A 21,730-nucleotide genomic window follows, 5' to 3' on the forward strand; every position below is an offset into this window, starting at 1 on the left:
GCATCTGCATTTGCAGGATAGGAACTTCCTCTTTCTAAACTGGCCAGTGATCGGCCAAAGTCTCCCGTCATGAGCCAGATTTTCTAACCCCTGAAACAGAGGCATGAGGACATGAAGAAGTCTAGTGTTCTCTCTGACCACTTGAATTACAATATGCTCAAAGTTTATTATGGGATTTTTATTCAATGATGCCAACGTTAAAATGCCTACTGCAGCTTTAAAGTTGATGGACGGACCCCCAGTCAGCCGCCACAGCAACCTGAATCCAGCCAGCTCAAACCCCAGCTGCAGGGGACCAGACAGCCCTGAGTCCCAACCAGGTACACATGGCACTGCTTCCGGCCACCAGCCCGCTACTGCTGCCTGCTCTCCTCCAAGTGAAGCAGTCCACAGCGGTGGGGAGCAAGGCGGAGAGACTGTGGAGTGGCTAGCAGCTAATTTTTAGAGAGAGCTCTACAATGAAATAAGATTAAATAAATCAATGTATGGGAAACACTGGGTTACTGTATGAAGCGCGTGCATTAAAAGAAAATGGTTCACATCAAACTGAAGTCAACAAAAGTCAAGCAGCAGGCCTCATTCACATCATTTCATTTTAATAGATCTCTATCATATACATACAGTACAATATGCTCAAGACAGATTTTATGGCACATCCATTTTTGTTGTACATTTTGCAGTCGCTGGTATTGCTGTGAGGCTACAGTAAAGTGACCGTTTGAATCTGTTACGTAGGTAGATACAGCAGGTGGATTGACCTCAGTGGGTAAGAATAAGGTTGCTACAGCAAAACACATGCACTGTCAGTTATATATTCCACTAGGGGTGGGTCACACATCCAGTTACACAGACCGATACTTGAAGGGGCGCTGTTGTTATGTTCTATTCAAACCCCTTTGTTGTTTTTGTCTTGGAATACGCTACAACAGTGGCTACCATGATCCTGGAGAGCTACTGGATGTACGTGGTTCAGGTTCCACCCAGACGTCATTCGCTTTGAATTTAAAGAGCTGCCGTTACTTGTGTATTAATTTAGTTTCATTCCAGAGTTCTTGTCCTGTCGTCAAACACAGTTCTCTCTGGGTTCAACCAAAACCTTGGACATCCAGTAGGCGTGACGAATAACGGTGTATAAGGATCTAGTATTCAGGTTTCTACTGCAATACAACTTTACCGTCAATACTACAGGTACAGAGTACTGCTAGGAGGTTATTCACATATGTACAAACTCTGCCGTGTAACTGCGCAGAGACTTGACGAGTGAGTGTGCCTTTTCTTTCCGAGTCTGCAGAGCACGTTCGAGATAGAAAAATAAAACAGTGATAGACTACAAAATACTGTGTGCCACCGTCGTACTCAAGTGCTGCGGTCCGTTTTCACCCTGATCTTCATCCTCGTTTGAATGAAAACACACGCGTATAACTTAACTCTTTCAGTCAGAGTAAAAAAAGGATAAAACAATTTTCTCCAAAAAGAACTTTTTAAAAAAGAATGGCTTTAAAAAAACAGCATCAAGTACAACAAAAGACGACATGTAACATGAGAATAAAACTCATCCACTTTCCCTTTTATGAGCTTATCAGAGTGATATAAGTGTGCGTGTGGATGTGCACAAAATGTGTACATACAGTGTGTATATATAGATGTGTAAGAGCAGGGATATGAGCACCTCCTGTGTTTGTCTCTCCATACTTAATGTCTCTTAGTCAAACACACCGGCAGGTTAAAATGTCCCTTTAGTGTCCTGTTTAATCTGCTGAAAGTGCTTCACATACTTGGCATGGCACCCAGTCTCCTCCGCGGAGACATTTTGCGTCTCTAAATGTGCAAATTAGGCATTTGGACTTTCTCCCAGTGATCCACCGTAAGTGTTAAATAAACGGAAACTGCATAAAATGCAAAACTAACAAACTCATGAGCCAGTGGTGGCTGAAACCGAAGCAGGATGATGAGGAGATGTACTGTGGAGGAGTGTGGAGGTGCAGCGCTCTAGATGACCTGGCAGCAGCTGTGTGGGGTGGGCGTGCAGAGCAGACCCTCCTTGGGGCTGCGGTGGATGTTGACGGACAGAGTCTTGTCGTTGAGAGGCAGCTGCAGCACGCGGTTCTTCATGTTCCTGTGGTTTTCCCGGGCCAGGTCCAGCTCTCCCAGCCTCAGCGTGCCCGTGCATGGTCCATCCAGCAGCGGGTCCGCCAGCGCGTCTCCCAGCGGGGGCTGGTGGTGGTACAAGTTCCCCCTGGGTGAGGGACCGCCCAAAAGCGAGACCTTATCCAGGCTGCCGGTGGAGCCGCCCATGCACATCCTCCACATGGGGCGGTCCTGGTTGTCCGCTGCAACAACACCGCCGCTACCGTTGCCCCCTCCCCCTCCTCCCCCCGTCAGGGTGTGGAACTGAGAGCTCAGGCACAGGCTCATCAGCTTTAGGCTTTCCACCAGGCCGCTGGCAGCTTTGGCTGTTCCCTTGCCTTGGCCTGAACCCGATCCAGGACTGGCACAGTTGGAGGGGCTGCCCTGCCCTGACCCCCTTTTCTCCCTCTCCTCCTTCCCCCCTGCTCTCTCGTCCCCTTGTCCGCACACACTTGCCGTATCTGGTTTGTGGTGACTTTCTGTCTCTTCGTCACTCGTCTCTGAGCTCGGGGTGAAAGCGGCAACCGGTGCTGATACACCAACAGTTTCCGGCGATGATATGAGCGTCGGCGGTGACGGTATTCTAGAGTTCAGATTTAGGCTCAGGCTGGGTTTGGGTGGGCCGAATCCATGCAGCTCCCTCCTCTCCTCCTCTTCCTCATCCTCTTTATCCTCCTCGTGGATCTGGTTAAGAACTGGAGCACTCATGCGGGACGTCAGCCGGTTAGCAGAAGACATAGATGACGAGGAGGCTTTGCAGCGAAGCACCACCTGAGCAGGTAGCGCTGAAGGGGAACATTTGTCTTCCTCCCCTTCTTCCTCCTCATCCTCCTCCACGCTGAAGAGGCTGGGACTGCGAGGTTTGCAGGGGCCCACCGAGGTCAGAGAGCCCAGCCTGAGGGGGTTGGAGTGGGGCTTCACCAGAGGCCTGAGCCCCCTCTCCTGGTTCTGTCGCGCAGGCTGCTGCTGGTTGTCCTGCCGCTGGCTGAGGTCCAGCAGGGCGGTTTTGGGCCTGGGGCCTTTGTGGAGGCTCTCAGCACTGCGGGCAGGTGACTGTGGCCCCCCGGGGTGGGAGATAGTTGGGCCCCCCAAGCCATCACTGACATCCTGGTGAACGTCCACTCTGGTGGGCCAGGACTGCCTGTAATTGTTAAACACACACAGAACAGGGTTTAGTGGGTTATATATTAACACATCCAAAAACATTGTGAGTTGCAGAGTGTTGGAGATATCAGCCATAGAGACGTCTGCCTTCTCTCCAATATACTAGAACCAGATGACACTCGATTTGCGGTGCTAAAAGCGGCAAAAAAAATACATTTATAAAGCTCAACATCAGTGTCTCTTTCCAGAAATCATGACCTGGTTACTCAAGATAATCCACAGAGCTTGTTGTGAGCAGTTTCATGTAGGAACTATTTTCTTTCTGCTGAACAACACCCGCCAACTGTGTCATTGCACAGAAGGAAGAGTGCATCTACTCATGGAAGAAATGCTCATGACAGCGTAAGGTGTGAACACGCTATTTATTGCTGTATGGATCCTACGCACTGTTTTATAAATGAGACCTCTGGAGTGACACCTAGCCTAGCTTAGCTGCACCTGAGCAAGAACATTTAGTGAAGACGTTGTTTATATTTCATGACGTTTGAGTGATTTAATTTAGGATCACTCCCACAAGTAACTTCATATTACCAGAATGGTCATGTTGCACTTTTATTCATGCTGAGGATGGATGTAAAAGCTGAAATTTCGACCCACAAATCTGCATGATGCAAACTTAGCCGGTTCAGACAGTCGACACAACAGTGACTGCTCGGCTATTTATAGGTTACAGACAAACAGTACTTGGTATTTGAGGTGTGAGCCAGAAAAAGGGGCAGCATGGTTAGCGCTGCAGACCTCAGAGGAGGACGTGAATATCTTATAACTATATTTTAGTACATACTGTTCCTCGGCTATCTTGTTAACTTTTAGCTTCAGTCTCTATTCTGTGCAAGACTGTGACTTAAGTTAGATATTCTCACATATTCCAGGATCTGTTTGCTCCTTTATTTGGAGATATTTTTGGTGGCACATCTCTGATAATGCTGCTGATCTGCAACCTGTCTTCTGTTCTCAGTGTGTCCTTCATTCTCTGCTGAACAAAAGCTCCATCTGTCCATCTGCTGTCAAACTTGTCTTTCGGAGGCTGACAGTCCGCAGCACTGCAGAGGCAGCACTCTGTCCATCTTAAAGAATGTGTGTGTGTGTTTCTATGTGTGTGTATGTGACTGTGTGTGTACCTGAACTGGGCCTTGCTGGGGCTGGGCGATCGCGTCTGGCTGTGCTGCTCCTTCTCTTGCCTCTCCCTCAGCATCCTCTCAGCCAGCAGGAAGTATGTAGCTGTGATGTGGTTGTACTGATTTGACTCCAGAGCCCTAAGAGGAGGGAGACAGAATTCAATTTGAATTCCAAAACACACACACACACGCACACACAAGTACACGCGCACTGTATCAACAAGCAGATCAGCATCAAACCCTGACTGTGAGTCAACAGCAAGTGACGGGGGGTGGAGATTTAATTTGACATGGCAACAGCTCAGGATTGACTGCCAGCTGCTTGTTAATGGCAATTAAAGCTGTTGATGACACTCAATTGGGCTCCAGTTGGACCAGCTAACCATGGCAAATTTTTTGGAGATTACACAGGAAAGAATAGCTGCATGTTCATTTATGTGTGTGAGACAGAGGGGCACGCACTCAGTGATGGCGTCTCGGTCTGCGATGCCCCCCAGCACCATGCGCTGGATGATGGAGCCGTGCTCCTCCTCCGACAGGCTGCGATGGGACACCAGAGGGGTGGACAGCTTCATGGCCGGGGAGGGGTCGACACCTTGGAGCCACTCGTGGGCCTCGATCTCATCTAGGGTCGCTCGTTTCTTGGGGTCCCTCTGAAGCATGTGGGCGATGAGGCTGGAGGGAGTCACAGAGGGGATCAGTGTTATAGAGGGACGACAGAAACATAACGTGTGTTTGGATACATGTTAATATTTCCAATAATGATGTTCATGGCATTCAGAAAGGTTTTAAACAAACCACCAGGTTAACTTATCTGGAAGAGAAACTGAAGGCAAATGGTAAAATTAAACCCAAACTATCTGCCATGAACGTCCATCACAGTTTACAGACTGGCTCACCAAGTACCTCGTAAAAACTGGGTTACAGGCACCGGTAAAAATGAACTACATGCAGGTGGGCGGCGGGTGAGAACAAGAAAAAGTCAGTGACACCAGTGTAACCTTTGACCCTGTGGTCTCCAGCCATGAAACTTTGCAGCCCGAGGATGAGGTGGCAGCCTACATGGAGTTGGGATCCTTTGGAGGTTTGATGGTGGTGGAAGGAGCATGCTAACATGTTTCCTAACCTGGCAGTGATTGAATGTGTTCGAAGTCCAATTCAAGAACGGAGAACCAGCTTCATGTGAGGGACCGGAGGGTACGGCTTAGATGGCTTGACAAGTAATGGGTCCAAAATGGGCCCGTGCAGGACTCTGGACTGGCTGTGGTTCAACTTTATCCCACTGTACTTGCCATAGTTGTAAGCAAACGCTGGGCTATTACCAACATTTCCACGTGCTCACGTTTTCTGCAACTCAGCGACCAATAAAATCTTGCCAACTAATGACCTTTCTGGTCGACTAACTATTGGTCAATGATCAGGAGGCAGCCCTGCTTATATTCTAAGTATTGTCTCTTCCTGGTTTTAAAGTCTGCGTCACAGTTAACTGATGTTATTTTCAGAACTTACCAGACTGTTCTCGCTGTTCTATTTTTCACCTCCTCCCACTGAGTCACTGTACCCACATTACTGATGGTTATTTAACAAAAATCTCATTGAGTAAATATTTAGTGAAAGCACTCATAGTAAACCCGAACATATCAAGGTAAAAATATTTGATCCTCTCTGTGTCGCCCAGACCTGCCCTGCAGCTGATATCAAAGAGCTCTGTTACCAGTATTTGCCTTTAAACAAACACTAATCCTGAGATAATCCTGTAAACAAGACATCCACCTTCACCAGGTTTTACAGTCGAGAAAAGATCAATGGAGCTACACTAACACTGGACATATCACTCTCACAGCATAGGAAGAACTGCTGTTACATTCAGGCCACATGTATGAGCAGCAGACAACACATGAATCAGGACGTGTGCAAATATTTCAGATGCTTTGTGCACGTTATCTGATGAAGTCATGTGCAAGAACAATGTTTTCAAAGCTACAGCCAGTCAGAATGTATCCAGCACCTACTCTGCCCCGCTCTGCTCCGAGGCGTCCTCAAACTCTCACCATGTTAAAAATAGAGGGCTGATTTTAAAGGGTGCATTAGATACACTTAACGCGGCGCTGCATCTGCGGCGGAGCAGCTGACTGCAGCACAGAGTGAAAGCAGGACAACGAGGAGCAGCAGAGGAGGAGAGGCCGCTCCTCTCTCTTTTCTTCACACATCTATAAACATGAAATATGCAGCACCTGCAGAGTACTCTGTCCATCTGTGTGGGGATGTGCGCGTGCGCGTCACTCACTCTCGGCATGCATTGGAGATGTGTGGCGGCACCGTGTATTTACAGTCCATGATCATTGTGAGCGTCTCGCTGTCGTTAGCCTCCTGGAAGGGGGGCTGACCGCAGACCAGCATGAAGAGGATCACCCCCAGACTCCAGATATCTGCAGAGACACAGAGACAGCACAGCCCAGTCAGACCACAGCTCCCAGTGTGGACATCATGTGATAATAAGTGGGATTATTTTGAGGGAAAATGGTCTCAGAGACAAACAAAATAAAGACGGCAGAGCTACAAAGTGAAGCACATATGTCCTCTCTGCTTAGTGACCTAGATATGAAAGAACAAGAGCTGTCTCCCCCCCACAGTTTAAATGAAGCGTGAATCATGTTCGATCAGAGCCATTTCCATAAATATGTGCTGGCTTAGGACACATCTGTCTAACCAAGGATGAGGCTCCGCACTGCTGCCTGACGCCGGCTTCATGCTCACACACACACTTGCACACTCATGCGAGCATGCACTCCAACACAAACACACAGTCCTGGGAAAGTGGGTTAACATGTTCATCCCTCAAAGCTTCATACAAATGCTAATTTCATGGAACACTTCTCTTGGTCCGATTATCCGTTCTAAAAGAGCAACTTCTTGCTGCGGGCGTTCGCAGGCGCCCTGGTCAGCAGGACGGTCCACTGACACACATTCTGCAGTCATATACTGACTGCGAGCACCGTGACAGTGACATAAAAGCATACAGTGCAGTGACCTCTTTTTCACCACGACTCTGGAAAATGATTTTCATATGCAGCGTGATGTGAGGGGATGCAGTTGGTAAATAAAGCAGCAGTTAGAGCATTTCCTCTTCTGTGTGAGCGGCATGCGTGTCAGCAAATATCAGCTGATCTTCCTCCATTTTTAAAGCTGTGTTAATTGATTTCTTTGTCCACTCAGGGGCAGCGGAACAAGCTGTAAACACAACACTGACGCATCAGCCCATAAACTACACACACACACCCAGCAGACGCAGCAGCAAAGGCGTTTATTTGAGGTCGTGTTTCTGACCAGGTAGTCGCTAATTCTGTTTGTCTGCTGTTTGACTTCCTGCTGAGGCTGGAGGGTTGATGAGGGCAGCGAGAGGGAGAGCCAACCTAAACAGTAAAGCTGCACACATGACCAAAACAATGAGGTGAAACAGAGGAAGGCTCCTGAAACTCTGCACCGATACCAATGTTTGAGATGACGATTTGTGCGTTAGATGACAGCAATGTTTTTTTAAATTTTAGTTTAGTTTTTTATTTTGTTTTGGTTGTTATGTTTTCTCTGTTTAGTGCAAAGAAAGAAGAATCTTCATTTAAAGAACAAAGAAATAAACAACTGATCTCATGGTGACCTCTATCTCACCTGAGGCCTGTACTACGAAGCAGGATTTGGAGTTATCGAGGTAGCTTCAGGGTTAACTCTGGAAACTTCAGCAGCAGAAACAGTCTGGTGTTACTTTAAAGTCTTCATGTGACACATTCAGAGGAGTTTCATCACCATCACACTAAACAGCAAAGAATACTCTGTACTAATGTCACACACAGCTCAGTGATACCTGCACGTCATTTAAGTCTCTGATGACGGTTCATTTTTGGATGGTGCTTTAAATGTTTCTACATTTTCCGTTTTAAGATGACAAGAGTTTCATTTCCATCCCATGCCACTGTCATTTTACTGTCTCACAGTCACAGACACTTTCGTTTCCGTTTCATCTCATATGATATGAAGCAGCCTCCTTCATTCTTGGTTCTGATGATGTCACTCGTAATTAACACCTCCGCCTCTTTTACATGAACATACTCGTGGCTGATAGGAAAACCCAGAGTTGACTGAACAAGCTGATAACCAGCTTTATAGCAGCGGTTATCCAGACGGCCAGTGTGACGGGTTAGTGAAGCCAGATAATGAGAGGATATCCTGAGTAAGGTGAACTGGCTTTGTAGAACAGGGCTCTGGTGGACTGTTCCTCTCATGCAGGCTGAGCCCTTTGCTGTGTGTCATTCCTCTCTCTCCCCCTTTCATGTCAGTCTTCAGCTGTTCTTTCATGAAAGGAAAAAGGCCCCAAAATAACCTAGTAAAAAATAGTAACTGAACTGTTTTAAAATCATTCATCCCCTCACTCACCCACACTCACTCTTCAACTGAGCACAATTTCAATCATACTATGAATCTATGAACCATCCAGACCTCTCAGGTCCTCTGGGACAGGTTGGCTTTATGTGTCCCCAGAGTCCAGACGAAGCGTGGGAAAGTTTAGTTTAGTTTTTATGCTCCACATATGAGGAACAAACTCTGAGAAAACTGCAGGTCTCAGTTCTTTTAAATAAAGGCTGAAGACGTTTCTCTTTGCCGCTGCCTTTTATTAAATCAAATATTAATTCATTTCTTACACTGTAACTTTAATTCTTGTATTTTATACGTGTCTCAGTATTTTTTTAGCTTGTTTTATTTCATTCTCTTTTTATTTGCATTTAAACGTCCTTTTATAATGTTCTTCTTTTGCACTATGTTTGGATGCTTTTGATGTTTTATGTCGAGCACAGTGAATTACTGTTCTGCTGAAATGAGTCTTGCCACACACATTTATGCAACAACCTTTAAAGTAACATTAAATAACATTCCTCTGACTGCTGAGACGGCCTTTTTACTCAGTATAAAATACTGTAATTCCATCTCATCAACAAATTTCTCCATCAAACAGCTGCATTTATTCAAGTCTCTCATCAAACACGACATTTCAGGGGCATGTAGCAGCTCAGTGAGCAGAGCAGGTGTCCCATGTACAAAAGCGATGTCCTTGCTGCAGTGGTTGTGGGTTTGATTCCAGCCTGTGGCCCTTTGCTGCACGTCATTCCCTCTCTCTTCCCCTTTTATGCTTAATACTGTCTTGTTTAATAAAAATAAGCTTACAAAAACACTACATTTTACAGGATAAGATCAGCACACAGCACGGTAAAGTTATAACCTACCTTCACCCAGTAGCTATTTTTACTGAATAGGTATTTTTACTGTCATCGTATTTGCTAACAGGCCGATGTGGGACGTTTTCCTCTTAAAGACTTTCTGTTGATGGCCGCGCAGGCTGCACAGGCCTTCCTCTGAATATTAAAACCAACCAGAAATGTAAAACACTTCCTGTGAAGCAATGACTCTTTCTCCGGAGACAGAGCAGCAGAGGTTTTGATGACTTCCTGAACAAACCCTGTGCTCATGTAACCTGCACCAGTTTCATATATTAAAGATTTACTCTGCAAAAAAAAGGAGGTAAACAGAGTAAAGTGGCGGGTTTATCCTCCCCAGTGACACGTCTTCATATCCCTGCAGCCTGCCAGGATACGCTCAAGATTTCAATCTGGTAAAGTAAATGTGCCAGTTTACTGTGGGAGGAGAGTATTTATTGCTGTGAGGCTGTGAAGGAGCGTCTCTCAGTGCTGATGGAGGGAGCACACGCTGCTGCAGTCCCCACCACCACCATCTTACCCCTAGCCAACGTATCCTAGCAACCGTGACCCTGCTCCCTCATTACTTGCGTCAGCGGTCCGCCAAACTTCCTTCCTCGATAACTTTATTTATAAACCAGATGGCTGACACATCTCTGGATAACACCATCCGCGTCACTGCACATTAGCATCACTTGAGCTAACGACGGCGGCTATTTACTGGTGACAGCTGGGAGTGTAAACATCTCTTTATGCTACATTTTAACACCAATTGCTTCCCTGAGATAACCGACAACAGTTCCTTGTGGCTCAACACCGTTAACCCCTGAGGCTGAGTTCAGCATCCTGTCCTGCTGATCATTACACAACCTCTTTTCTACTAAATCCTCCCACTTGTGCACGTTCATTATGCACCGTTATGCTCTAAATTATGCATGCGCCCAGGATATGTTCTTTGTAATTGCTATTAGGTAAGTTCTTTTTTTTTTTGAAGTGCAGCTTGTGCTTCTTGGAGAGGAAGCAGGGATCTATATTTAACTTTCCATTTACTGGAGACAAAAAGGCGAGAGCCCACACGCTGCATAACATCAAAAGGCAAAAGGAGGCAGGCATCTTTTCATAGCACTTATTAGTCCATCATGAATGTGCACAAACAAGCCTGTGATTTGCTCCTAATGTTCTGCATCAGAACAGCATTCACATGTTATTTTACCCTCAGTGTTTCACACTTTGGGAACTGGATTTTTCACACGTGTAATTGTTGTTTGCAGCTCTCGTCCTGATACCAAAGCATGTGATAATTTTCTGCTGGTAAAAGCACTCGACACCTTGGATTCATAAATAACTTCTCTCTGCTTCTTTAGCTCCTCCTAATTGGTCCCTCCTGTTGGACTGGTGCAAACATCCCTCTGACTCTATTTTGGTTTACTTTTCATCTCAAATTATTTTCAGCACTTCCATAAAAGAGCAACAAACTCCAAACAGGTCTGACCTGCGAGAGCTGAGCGAGGACAGCCTCTTTATCTCTGCAACAAACTGGGCTCGCCGCCACCTGGCACGCCACCACCTAAACTCAGCGGCCTGCCGACTGTCGGCAGGTAACTTGGCAGCCATGTAATCCCGGGCCAGGTTACATCCAAGCCCCCAAAAGTTGGGACTTCTGGCCTCCATTCAGCCTGCTCCACATCAAACCGCACAGCTGATAGAATCACACGATATTACATCCTGGCTGGGTGGATAATCCCCGCAATCAAAACATCATCATCTCACATGAATGAACAACAGTGCACCGGCAGCATGAACACTCCAGAGGACAGAACACACACACACACACATGCACGCACATGTACTGAACATGTCCACAAACATCTCCGTTGCCATCTGGGTCAAGTGCTCAGACAGGCTTTCACAGGACGGCTGACCTCACACACAGCGACTCACACCATCATCCAAACACACACATGCAGTCAAATTACTGTTATTACTCCACTTTCAATATTTGGGAGCGGCTCATCTGCCGGCCCACAAACACACTGAGACACACAGCGAAGGCAGACAGAAGAAAATAGCCACTGTGAATCCACTCAGTCAGAAAAATAGAAACTGCTTCTCTCCTGCTCTGACGCAGAGGCCTCTGGGTAGACACAAGGACGACTGATGCTTTTTCTCGCTCTGTCTCTTTCCCTCATGTTTCCCTCCATCCTTTTTTCCCAGAGCTTCCTTTCCTCCCGAATCTGCACGCCTCTATTTCATTTCTTTTCCATTACATTCTGATTGAATATCTAAGCTGTGGCTCAGCAAGGATTGGTGCCACTATCGATGGGAGAGACGGAGGGGTGGCGGCAGCGGTGGCGGTGGTGCCGAGGCTGCTCCAGAGTGCTGAGGAAACCAATTTCAGCCTGATCTGATATCAGATTTTATTATACACAGAAAGGCCATGACTGTCAATGAATGTAAAGGCAGACTGAAATAAACTGCAGGTGTACGACTGCAGTTATTTGGGTTAACTTATAGTCTAATTTCCAAACTGCCTGGTTTCGTTACCACCGGATGAACTTTGAGCAGTTCTCCTTCTATCAGCCGGCTGATAGAGTTGCCAGTGTACCAAGCCGTCTGCATCCAAACTGCTGTAGGTCAAAGTGCATTCAGAGCTATCAGTAGGTCATATCTGCACAGTGAGTGAGCGTGGCAGCATCAGTAAACCAGGCTGATATACAGTAGAGGACAGTGTGCACCATGTCCCGCTGCTGGGAACACACACTGGACTACGGACAGAAACGTCAAAGTGAAAGCTGTATAATTATCTAACTCTGCTGAATCACCATAGATATCTGCGCAGACTTACCCACAGCAGGAGCGTCATACTCGTCCCCCAGCAGTATCTCAGGAGCGGAGTATGCCAATGAGCCGCAGGACGTGTTGAGTTTCTTCCCGGGCTGGAAGCGGTTGCTGAAGCCGAAGTCTGTGAGCTTTACGACGCCCTGCTTCTCGAAGAACACCACGTTCTCTGGCTTCAGGTCCCTGTGCACCACGTGCAGCCGGTGACAGTAGGAGATGGCGTGGACGATTTGGGCAAAGTAACACTTGGCCACCTTGGAGGGGAGAGACAGGAGGGGTAGCAAGAAATAGGAAGAAGGAGAAGATATATTTTAGAAATCCTGAGTTTTTCACTCTGTTGTCACACACACACACACACATGCACAAACAGGACCTACACATGCATTAGATGGAAGGATGTCAGAGGGAGGGGGCTGCTCATGGACAAGGCGCTCTGAGCAGTTGGGGGTTCGATGCCTTGCTCATGGCGGTGCCGGGCAGTGCAGAGGAGGCGACCTGGCACCTCTATACTGTAGCTCCCAGTCCACACTCCATATTTGGTCCAGATGGGGACTTGAGCCGGTGACCTTCTGGTTCCCAACCCAAGTCCCTATGAACTGATCTACTGCCGCCCCAAGTATCTGAGTATAATAATGATGTCAGTTTGTCACAACAGGACAGCTGCTCACACACACTCACATCTAACTGTAATTTAGATTCTCTGATCTGTGATTGAATGCGTTCAACTTGTTGGACAAACAGAGAACATAGTGCTAACCAACTGCTAACATTAGCAACGCTTTTATAGACACTGTAAAGCAGCAGTTCAGCATTTCGGGAAAACGCAAATGTGCTTTCTTGCTAAGAGACAAAAAGATCAGGACCAGGCCGCGTCAACGCCCCGTTTTAATGCTGAGCTACGCTGACCATCGACCACCTTCTAACTCTGGCTCCATAAGGAACAGACAGAAATGAGAGTGGTGTCAATGCTCTCATCTAACTCTGTAAGAAAGGAAATAAGCGTACTTTAATGTGTGCGCTAACATGTTATCTCCCTTTAAGGTGGAAAATTTCCAGGGTTGCTACTCATTTGCCATCATACCTCTCAAGTAGGGATGCACAATGTTGGATTTTTTGCTGGTATCTGATATGAAACAACTCAATGGACCGAAAACCAATACTGATATATCCACTTTTTTCCCCACCTAATCTTAGTGATCATCAAGTCTCTCCTGTAGTGGAATTACAATCCAAGCTCTTTCAAGTACTTGATTTCTTTTTTTAATGCAAGCACTTGCACGTATTTAGCTTTCAAGTACTTTCAAGCCCCCTGGCGACTCTGTAATTCTCCACAGTATGACATGAAAACCAACTTTATATTTCGGAAAATGAACTTTAACCTGCTTTTTGTCGTCTTCACCGAGCACCAGTGAGGGAACATCACGAGCCAATAATCTGTCACTGCTGCAGAGTTTGAGAACGTCTCTTTTTTCCCTGCTTCACTTTCAATGTCGCACTGAAACCTCCTGGTGTCTGGAATTTATTCACTGTAAAGAATCGGTATGCGCGATGCATTGGTGAGTGTCTAACTACCTTTGAAGTGTCCTTCACAGCGTTCTCACAAAGCAGTCTCGACTCAAATAAAGAAAAGATCTGCGTCCACGTTCTGCTCCCCAGAGACTTACAGTGGTCCTCATCCATTCGCAGGAGAATTAATATTAATACGAGACTTTATTGATCTCTTTTTTGCTTTATGTTGAGCAACTCCTGGAGACGGTTCAGAGTCTCTGAGTCAAAGACACTGCTGCAGTCTGTGCAGAGTGAGAGTCAAGGTCTGATCAGCCCGACGGCCACAGTCCCACTCACCTCTTCAGTGAGGCCTCCGTCGTGCTTCATGATGCAGTCGTACATGTCTCCTCCGTCTCCCAGCTCCAGGATGAGGTAGAGCTTGGTGGCTGTGTCGATGACCTCATAGAGGCGCACCACGTTGGGGTGCTGCACCATCTTCATGCATCGCACCTCCTGGAAAAGGTGTCCCCGCGCCACCGGGTCCAGCTTAGTCTTATCTATCACCTTTACTGCCACCTGGAAGAGCAAACAATGAGAGGAACCACAGTGATGACACATCTGTCCCAATTTACAACCATCAGCAGCAGCTTAGCATACTGTGGAGGTTACTGAGGCTGCTGGACTCAAGCAGCTAATCTCTGATGTGTGGTGTCGATACTAAAGAGACACTGTGGTGATTATCAAATGAGGACATCAGCAGTGTTTAGTGTTTGGTGTTGTCAGGTGGATAATGCCTCTAGAAACAACATTAAGACCATCATGTGATGCTAAAATAACCACAAATGCCAAGATCAACACAAAACCTTATCAAGTCAATCCACTCATCCGACCACGAGACATTACTCAGATCTCTACACGCGTTACTCATCACCCATCTTTGGTATGCAGGTCTGTGAGGGCGAGGCTGAAATCCATTCACAGCTCTTAAAATACCAGGAAATTCAATCACAGGCATCAAAGCACGGCACCTGCACGTCCAGGCACGCACAACAAGCGTACCTTTTCCCCAGTGAATACGTGCCGGGCCAGTTTCACCACAGCAAAGTGTCCACGGCCCAGCGTCTTGTCCAGGTCGTACAGCCCGGCGATCTTCCCATCGTGGTGGCGTTTAAGCCCCGCCATGGCTGCTGGTGGGCGGCGGGAGAGGCTGCCTTCTGTTGCCTGCTGGTCTCCAGTCAGTTCTCCATCTCCTCCTCTGTGGGGTGAAGCCAGGTGAATTGTGTGGCTGTGGTTCAGTTGATTCTCGACCTGCTGCAGGTCTGTGGAGGCAGCTTCAGGGATCTGAGGGTCAGATCTCACACTGGATGGTGACGGGAAATATTCACACAGCTCGTTCCTGCTGCTGCTCCGCTCAGTTCAACCCCATCTTCTCACGATCTGAGGGTGAAATGGTGAAACAAGAGAGACAGGGAATTAAAATTCACCCATTCATACTGACGGTGTAAGAATTCAGTGAATCTCTATAGTAAACTGAGTCACAGCTGAACCCTGAGTCATGAACCTGTCTGATAAACCATCATCAAGGCCACAGTCTCTGCATATTAGTGCCTCATTAAACAATCACATTAGTTATAACAGTGGAATCAAACTCTACAGTCATGTTAACAGCATGCTAACCATGTTCATGATCTCAGTTTGGTCTGTTGGCATGCAAATAGTTGGTAATTAGCACGAAACCAAAGAACATTTAAGGCTGATGGGAATTAGGGGAGGGGATAAAAACCGATACAGCAGAGTATCACGATATTTTGTTTTTTGCTCTCTCAGAGGCCCAAAGTGTTCCCCTAAAACCGATACAGCAGAGTATCACGATATTTTTGTTTTTTGCTCTCTCAGAGGCCCAAAGTGTTCCCCTACTTCTAATTTTACAAATTAAGCACTGCTTTTACTGCTGTCTGGCGTCAATCAGGGTTTGACTGTATAACAGCCTGTCTGATAACATATCAAAATAAAATGCACCATAAAATTGCTTGTTGTCCCTGATGACACTGGCTAACTGCCAGTTTTGGGACAGGATCCAAAGTATAATAATCACTGGAAGTCATATTTTTTGACTTTTTTTTTTCATATTATTTGTTATATATAAGTGTATTGTTGGCAGCGCTCATATAAAAAAGCCTTTGGCAGAGATTTCAGGACTTTTTGTAGCTTGTTTGCATTTAACCATGAGGTGCTGATGACACTTATCTGCTGCGACATTTTGTGAATATAATGTCTAATAAACGTGGTTTTATTTTTAAGGCGTTGGCTTATTTTTAGGGCTCTGGACATCAAAGCTACACGTCATGTCGTTGGCCCATTTCCTGTTGGATTGTTTGTGGCTGACAGGAAGTAAACAGGGACCAATGCTGCGGCCATGGCAACAGAATAACAATGAAAAGGTCCAAACCATTGAAATTTCTATGGTCAAAACACTGAGCCAAACTACAGTAAGTGACACAGCTCTGATAAAGAGAAAATACAACAAAGAATGAGTACGATTTGAGCTTCAGCTAACCATTAATATTATTATTGATTAATCCATTGATTTTTTTCACTAGTAAATAAATTGTTGTCTATGAAATGTCCAAAAAAAGTAAAACTTCTTTGAACCTAAAGGAGAAAACACCAAGCTGTTGGTGAAGATGTGGAGAGGCAGAAGCCAACTATACCCACATACTCTGTTCATGTCTGGTTTTACAGCAGTATTGGACAGCATTTTTCAATGCTCACTAATTTTGGTGCCTGAGCAATTATTACTTGACCAAACACCACAGTTACTCTCAACAAAATGATCTTTAAGAGCAGCTGCACTTAAACAGAAAACTAAAAAAATGGATGAAACCGGAGGCGACACAACTGAGCAAATGGAAAAAACAGTTAAGGACATCTAAAACATGGAGATTATAAATCACAGCGTTACAAATCTAGCTAAATTATTTGATGCAAGATGGAAGAGAATATAGAAAACGGGGGTTATTCAAAAGTAATAAGGCCGGGGGAAATGAGGGGAGAAGGGAGGAAAGATAAGACGGGAAAAAGAGAAGAAAGAAACCAAAACAAGTTTTATATCCTATTTTTTTTTAAAAATTTAGCATTTTAGTTATTTAATTTACTTTACTCCTCTTTATTATTAATTGCAGTAAACCTATGTATGTATGAATTATTTCATTTTCCATTTTATTATTATTTTGTCTGTTTTTTTTGCTTGTATTTAATATTTGAGATGTTGGGATCGTGGGATGAGGTCGGAGAGACGTACAGTAGCTACTGTAAAGATTAACACTTTCTTTTTCTTTGTTTCTATGGGAAGTAGCGTAAAGTTGAATAAAAGACAATAATAATGATAAAAAATAAACCCAAGGTGATGTCTTCAAAGGTTTTACAGTCCAAAACCCAAAAATATTCAATTAACAAAAATATCAAACTTAGAAGGGCAGAGAAATCTTCACAATTGAGAACCAGCAAATATTTATATTATTTTTATCTTGATTAATTTACTTACATTTATTATTATATATTTAATTAATTACAATTAAATACATATAAAATATATAATTAAATATATAATATCTCAAAAATATAATTAAATATATAATATATATTATTTAATTATAATTTATTATTATATAATTATTATTTATTTTCTGTCGACCTGCTTATTATTCAGAGTATTTTTTCAGCTCTAGTTGTATATTGCATCATTGGCCTGTGGATCTCTGCTTCATTTAGAGTTTCTTTATAATTAATGTTGTGTCGTGTCATGTTTTCCCCTCAGGGACGACAGAACTCTAATTTTCTCGACAAATTCTTGTCACATACCAACAAGCTGCGTCTGACCCTTCACTCTGTTCACCAGAAGCTTCTGTGGTCATGCAGTATGTTGCTTCACAGGCCTGATTATGAAACAACGCCTGCAGGGGAGGCATGGCATTCCACTTCCAGGAATCTACCTGCGTGCCAAGAGCGCGGAGGTGGCAAAAAAACCCACAAACAAACACACAATGTACAGGCGAAGAACATTCCTGGGAGGTTACCCTCGCCAGGGTGTGTCCCCTCACCTGGATTCACAGACACAACTGGAAACCAAATAACCGTTGCCAGGGGAACACGCCTATCAGCAGGACTCGATGCAGGAAGCAGAAAGAATAAAAGTGTCTCTACCCAGCAGCAGTCTGTGGTCGCTCAGAATGAAACTTTGAAAGCCTAAAAAGCTCTTTGGGGTTTTTGTGTGATCCTCAGATGGAGGCTTGTACCTGTGAGGAGAGAGTGAGTCATTTCTCTTTTAATAGGAGGCTGACATCTCTGTGCGTCTCTCCTCTGTGTCTCTGTCTCAGACACAAGAATGATCTCGACTCCGCTCAACTCCTCGCCTGACACTGACAACATGGAGGTGTTGATGTTTCAATACGCCATGAAAGGAGACACACGCGTAACTCACTTGTGCCTGTTTTCATGTGTGTGCGCGCACACACACACACACAGAGCTGACAGGGCAGGTTAGGTGAGATCAATGTGGTGATCTGGTGTGTCGGCAGGATCTTCAGCCCTAAATCTGGACCTCTTACTTACCTTCAGAGCCGTGTGTAATCACTTGATTGGTTTAAAGCTGCGATGGTGAAAGAACAAGTCGTGGAGATGCACCTGATGTGAGACGCAGCCAAGCCTTCATCTGGTCTCACATGTCAACATGCGTTACAGTAGAGTGCCAGTCGAACATCCTGTGAGGCTGGTTGTGTAACTGTTCAAGGTGCTAGCAGTGTATTGATTGGAGTGTGCACACACACACACACACACACACACACGAGGTCAAGGACCTGTTGTAAGAGCCTCTCCACCCTCACAGCCTCTGAGAGTCATGATATGAACTGGAGCTTATCAAGTCTCTGCTTCAGTGGAATCAGGTTCTTAGTCCATGTGATTAAAACAAAAATGTGCTGCAGACACTCAGGGTATTATACGAGCTGCAGACACACTGCAGGTGGTGATAAATTAAAGATCCAACACTTCAGGTGTGAAGAAGATTTAACAGCCGCAAGTCGCCAATTAAACCAGTTATACTAGTTATTAACCGTTCAACCAAAGTCTGACAAATTTTATTATCATAAAGAGTGAAGATGAGGAAAGTCTCTTAACACTAATAATCTCATGACCCCTCAGAATATACATACAACTTCCTGATACCCAGGTTGGGAGCTGCTGCTGCTACTAGAGTACAGTACGACTACTGGTATTTAGGACACTTTTTGGTAGATTATTAAAAACACGATCCCAGAATGGATGCACAGAGTTATCTCGCCTTTCAGTCAGCAGAAACAGCGCCGAAATGAGGTCTGTACACGGGACAACATGGCAAATAAACACAGTATAATAACCGTCAATTTTCATACCATGGTCTCATATCACTGTGACCCCACAGGAGATGTTTCCTGATAATGTGACGCTGTGAACAACTAATCTGCTTTGACATCATCATCAGCAGAGCTAGTTAACGTTAGCTGATAACAGAAGTTGCACTGAGTTACTTTATGATGCGTTCAAGCTTTATTCAGTAACAATAACTACTGGGTGAAGTTATAAGGTTACCACAGTACCTGTAAAATTAAGGTTTTGATGAGAATCTTGAATAAATTCAGCTGTTTGAAGGAGAAATGTGTTGATGTTTTCACAGCAGTATGAAACAGATCTTAGAGATTATATAAACCAGTGTCATGTGTGTCTCAGCCGGTCCTTAAACGTGTAGTTGTGGTTTTGTGTCTTTATGGTTAATTTCTAGAGTATATCAACATACTTTTTACCTTTGCTTTTTTTGTGTTTCATATTGCGAAGCTTTACGTTTTTATTCTGTATTTTTGTTCTGTGTTGTCTGTCTGTAACTTTAGGTTGCTGCCGGTCTTGGCCAGGACACTCTGGAAAAAGAGGTTTTAATTTCAACACGTTTTTTTCTGGTTAAATTGAAAATAAAAATAATAATAAAAAAGATGGAATTATGATATTTTATGTATCGTAAACAGGCTTTCTATGTAGTAATTAATTCTCTGTTATGATATTTTATACTTAGTAAAAAAGCTTTCTAAGCAGTAATTAAAAAAAAATCAAGTAAAATAAGGTTAATAATATAAGAGGAATTTTAACTAACGTTAATTAAAGGATGATCGGGACGAAAGGACGCAGTAAACTCATTGTGAACAACTAATCTGCTTTGACATAATCAGGAGGAGAGCTAGTTAACGCGAGCTGTTAACACAAGTTGCACTGAGCTACATTATGATGCCTTCAAGCTCTATTCTGTAAAAATAGCTACTGGGTGAAGGTAAGTAATACGGTTACCACACATCAAGTGAAATCAGGTTAAGGCACTATGGATGTGTCAGGAGAGAGGGGTTGTAACGGTGTGAGATTTTCACAGTACGATAATCGTCTCAGAACAGTATCACTTTTTTTTATAAGATTATTATTATTATTATTATCAGTCAGAATGAGGCGTGAAAACAAATGTTTAATTACTATAATTAAAGCTTGAAACCATTTTTTCAAATGAATGTTTGTGTAAAAAGTCTCCTTTTTGTAAATAACTAAAATATAGTTACAATACCGTAAATAATCAAATAAACACCGTGTGATAATCCACGGTATATCGTAATACCGTATATCGCTGTGACCCCACTTTAACAACACTGTGACCTTCTGACATGATGCTTGTGAAGAAGCTGAGCTGACTCTGAGTCCTTCATCCCTGCACCGGTGCTGCAGCTCATATGGGACCCTCCACCTCCTCCTCCACCTCCTCCTCCACCTCCTCCTCTGCTGTCAACATGCCTGCTGGCCGCATCCACAACAACATGACCGGCGCAGAGCAGCCTGCGCCAACAGCACGCGGACACGGGCAGCGTGCGGAGCTGCGCATTAAGGAGCAGTCCGCTCGTGAAGCCCCACGGAGCCCCGCGGAGCTCGGTTAACTTGACACCTCTCAGTCCACGGGGCCCACTCACACTCACACACACACACACTCTCACACACACACACACACACACACACACACACACACACACACACACACACACACACACACACCGTCAGCAGTCCTACTCACCACACAGGAATCTGAAGCAGCGTCTCTCTGGTCCCCTTAAAGCTCCGGGACTGTGCGGGGCTCCGGTACCGAGGCGGTGAGCTGCGGGCTCGGGTCCTCCGGTGGTCGGTTAACAGTCGGTACAGACGGACAGACGACCGGCTAACGATTAATCCACTGAGTCCCTGCGTGAGTCTGTCACAGTGTCAACTCAGCCTCCTCCTTCTCTCCCTCCGTGGATCCGTCAGCTGCGTCAAACACTCACAGCGAGTAGACTAACACCGGAAGTCCCGCTTTCAAAATAAAAGACACATCATTCATGAGTGATTCCTGAAGAGTTTTACTGTGAAATAAATCTGGTTTAGGTTCGTTTTGAGCTTTGAAATTTACATTTTATTCAGATATTTACACCTTATTTACATTTGTATTTATTTAGATTTTCTCCCTTTGTGCTTTTTATATTTTATATTTTACAGCATTCCTTATTTTACACAGTTCTTATTTTGTTTTCAAGCAACTTCTTAAAAATAAATAAATAAATGAAAAAAATTAACTGCATCCGTATTGGTATCTGTACATATATTTATATTCAATTACATTTATATTTGGAATAAAAATAATAATAATAATAATAATAATAA

The 21,730-nt window shown here is 44.7% G+C and overlaps 1 protein-coding gene across 1 annotated transcript; it reads right to left on the bottom strand.

Moving 5' to 3' along the window:
* Nucleotides 1–579: 579 nt before the first annotated feature.
* LOC117263698 (SNF-related serine/threonine-protein kinase-like) lies at nt 580–21,357 on the bottom strand. Its single transcript, XM_033637301.2, has 8 exons — nt 21,111–21,357; nt 15,038–15,415; nt 14,336–14,554; nt 12,498–12,744; nt 6,697–6,838; nt 4,872–5,084; nt 4,413–4,547; nt 580–3,268 (listed from the first exon to the last, which is right to left on the bottom strand). Exons 2-8 carry the CDS (start codon nt 15,158–15,160, stop codon nt 1,990–1,992), a joined length of 2,358 nt encoding a protein of 785 aa, XP_033493192.2. The 5' UTR covers nt 15,161–15,415; nt 21,111–21,357; the 3' UTR covers nt 580–1,989.
* Nucleotides 21,358–21,730: the final 373 nt, after the last annotated feature.

The sequence above is a fragment of the Epinephelus lanceolatus genome, chromosome 16 (assembly GCF_041903045.1).
Source record: "Epinephelus lanceolatus isolate andai-2023 chromosome 16, ASM4190304v1, whole genome shotgun sequence".
Classification (NCBI taxonomy): Eukaryota; Metazoa; Chordata; class Actinopteri; order Perciformes; family Serranidae; genus Epinephelus; species Epinephelus lanceolatus.

Coding starts and splice junctions, on each gene's coding strand:
- LOC117263698 (XM_033637301.2), bottom strand. CDS start 15,160: ATGGCGGGGCTTAAACGCCACCACGATGGGAAGATCGCCGGGCTGTAC. Junction 12,745..14,335: donor ACGGAGGCCTCACTGAAGAG/GTGAGTGGGACT, acceptor CTCCCCTCCAAG/GTGGCCAAGTGTTACTTTGC. Junction 6,839..12,497: donor GTATGACGCTCCTGCTGTGG/GTAAGTCTGCGC, acceptor GTGTCTCTGCAG/ATATCTGGAGTCTGGGGGTG.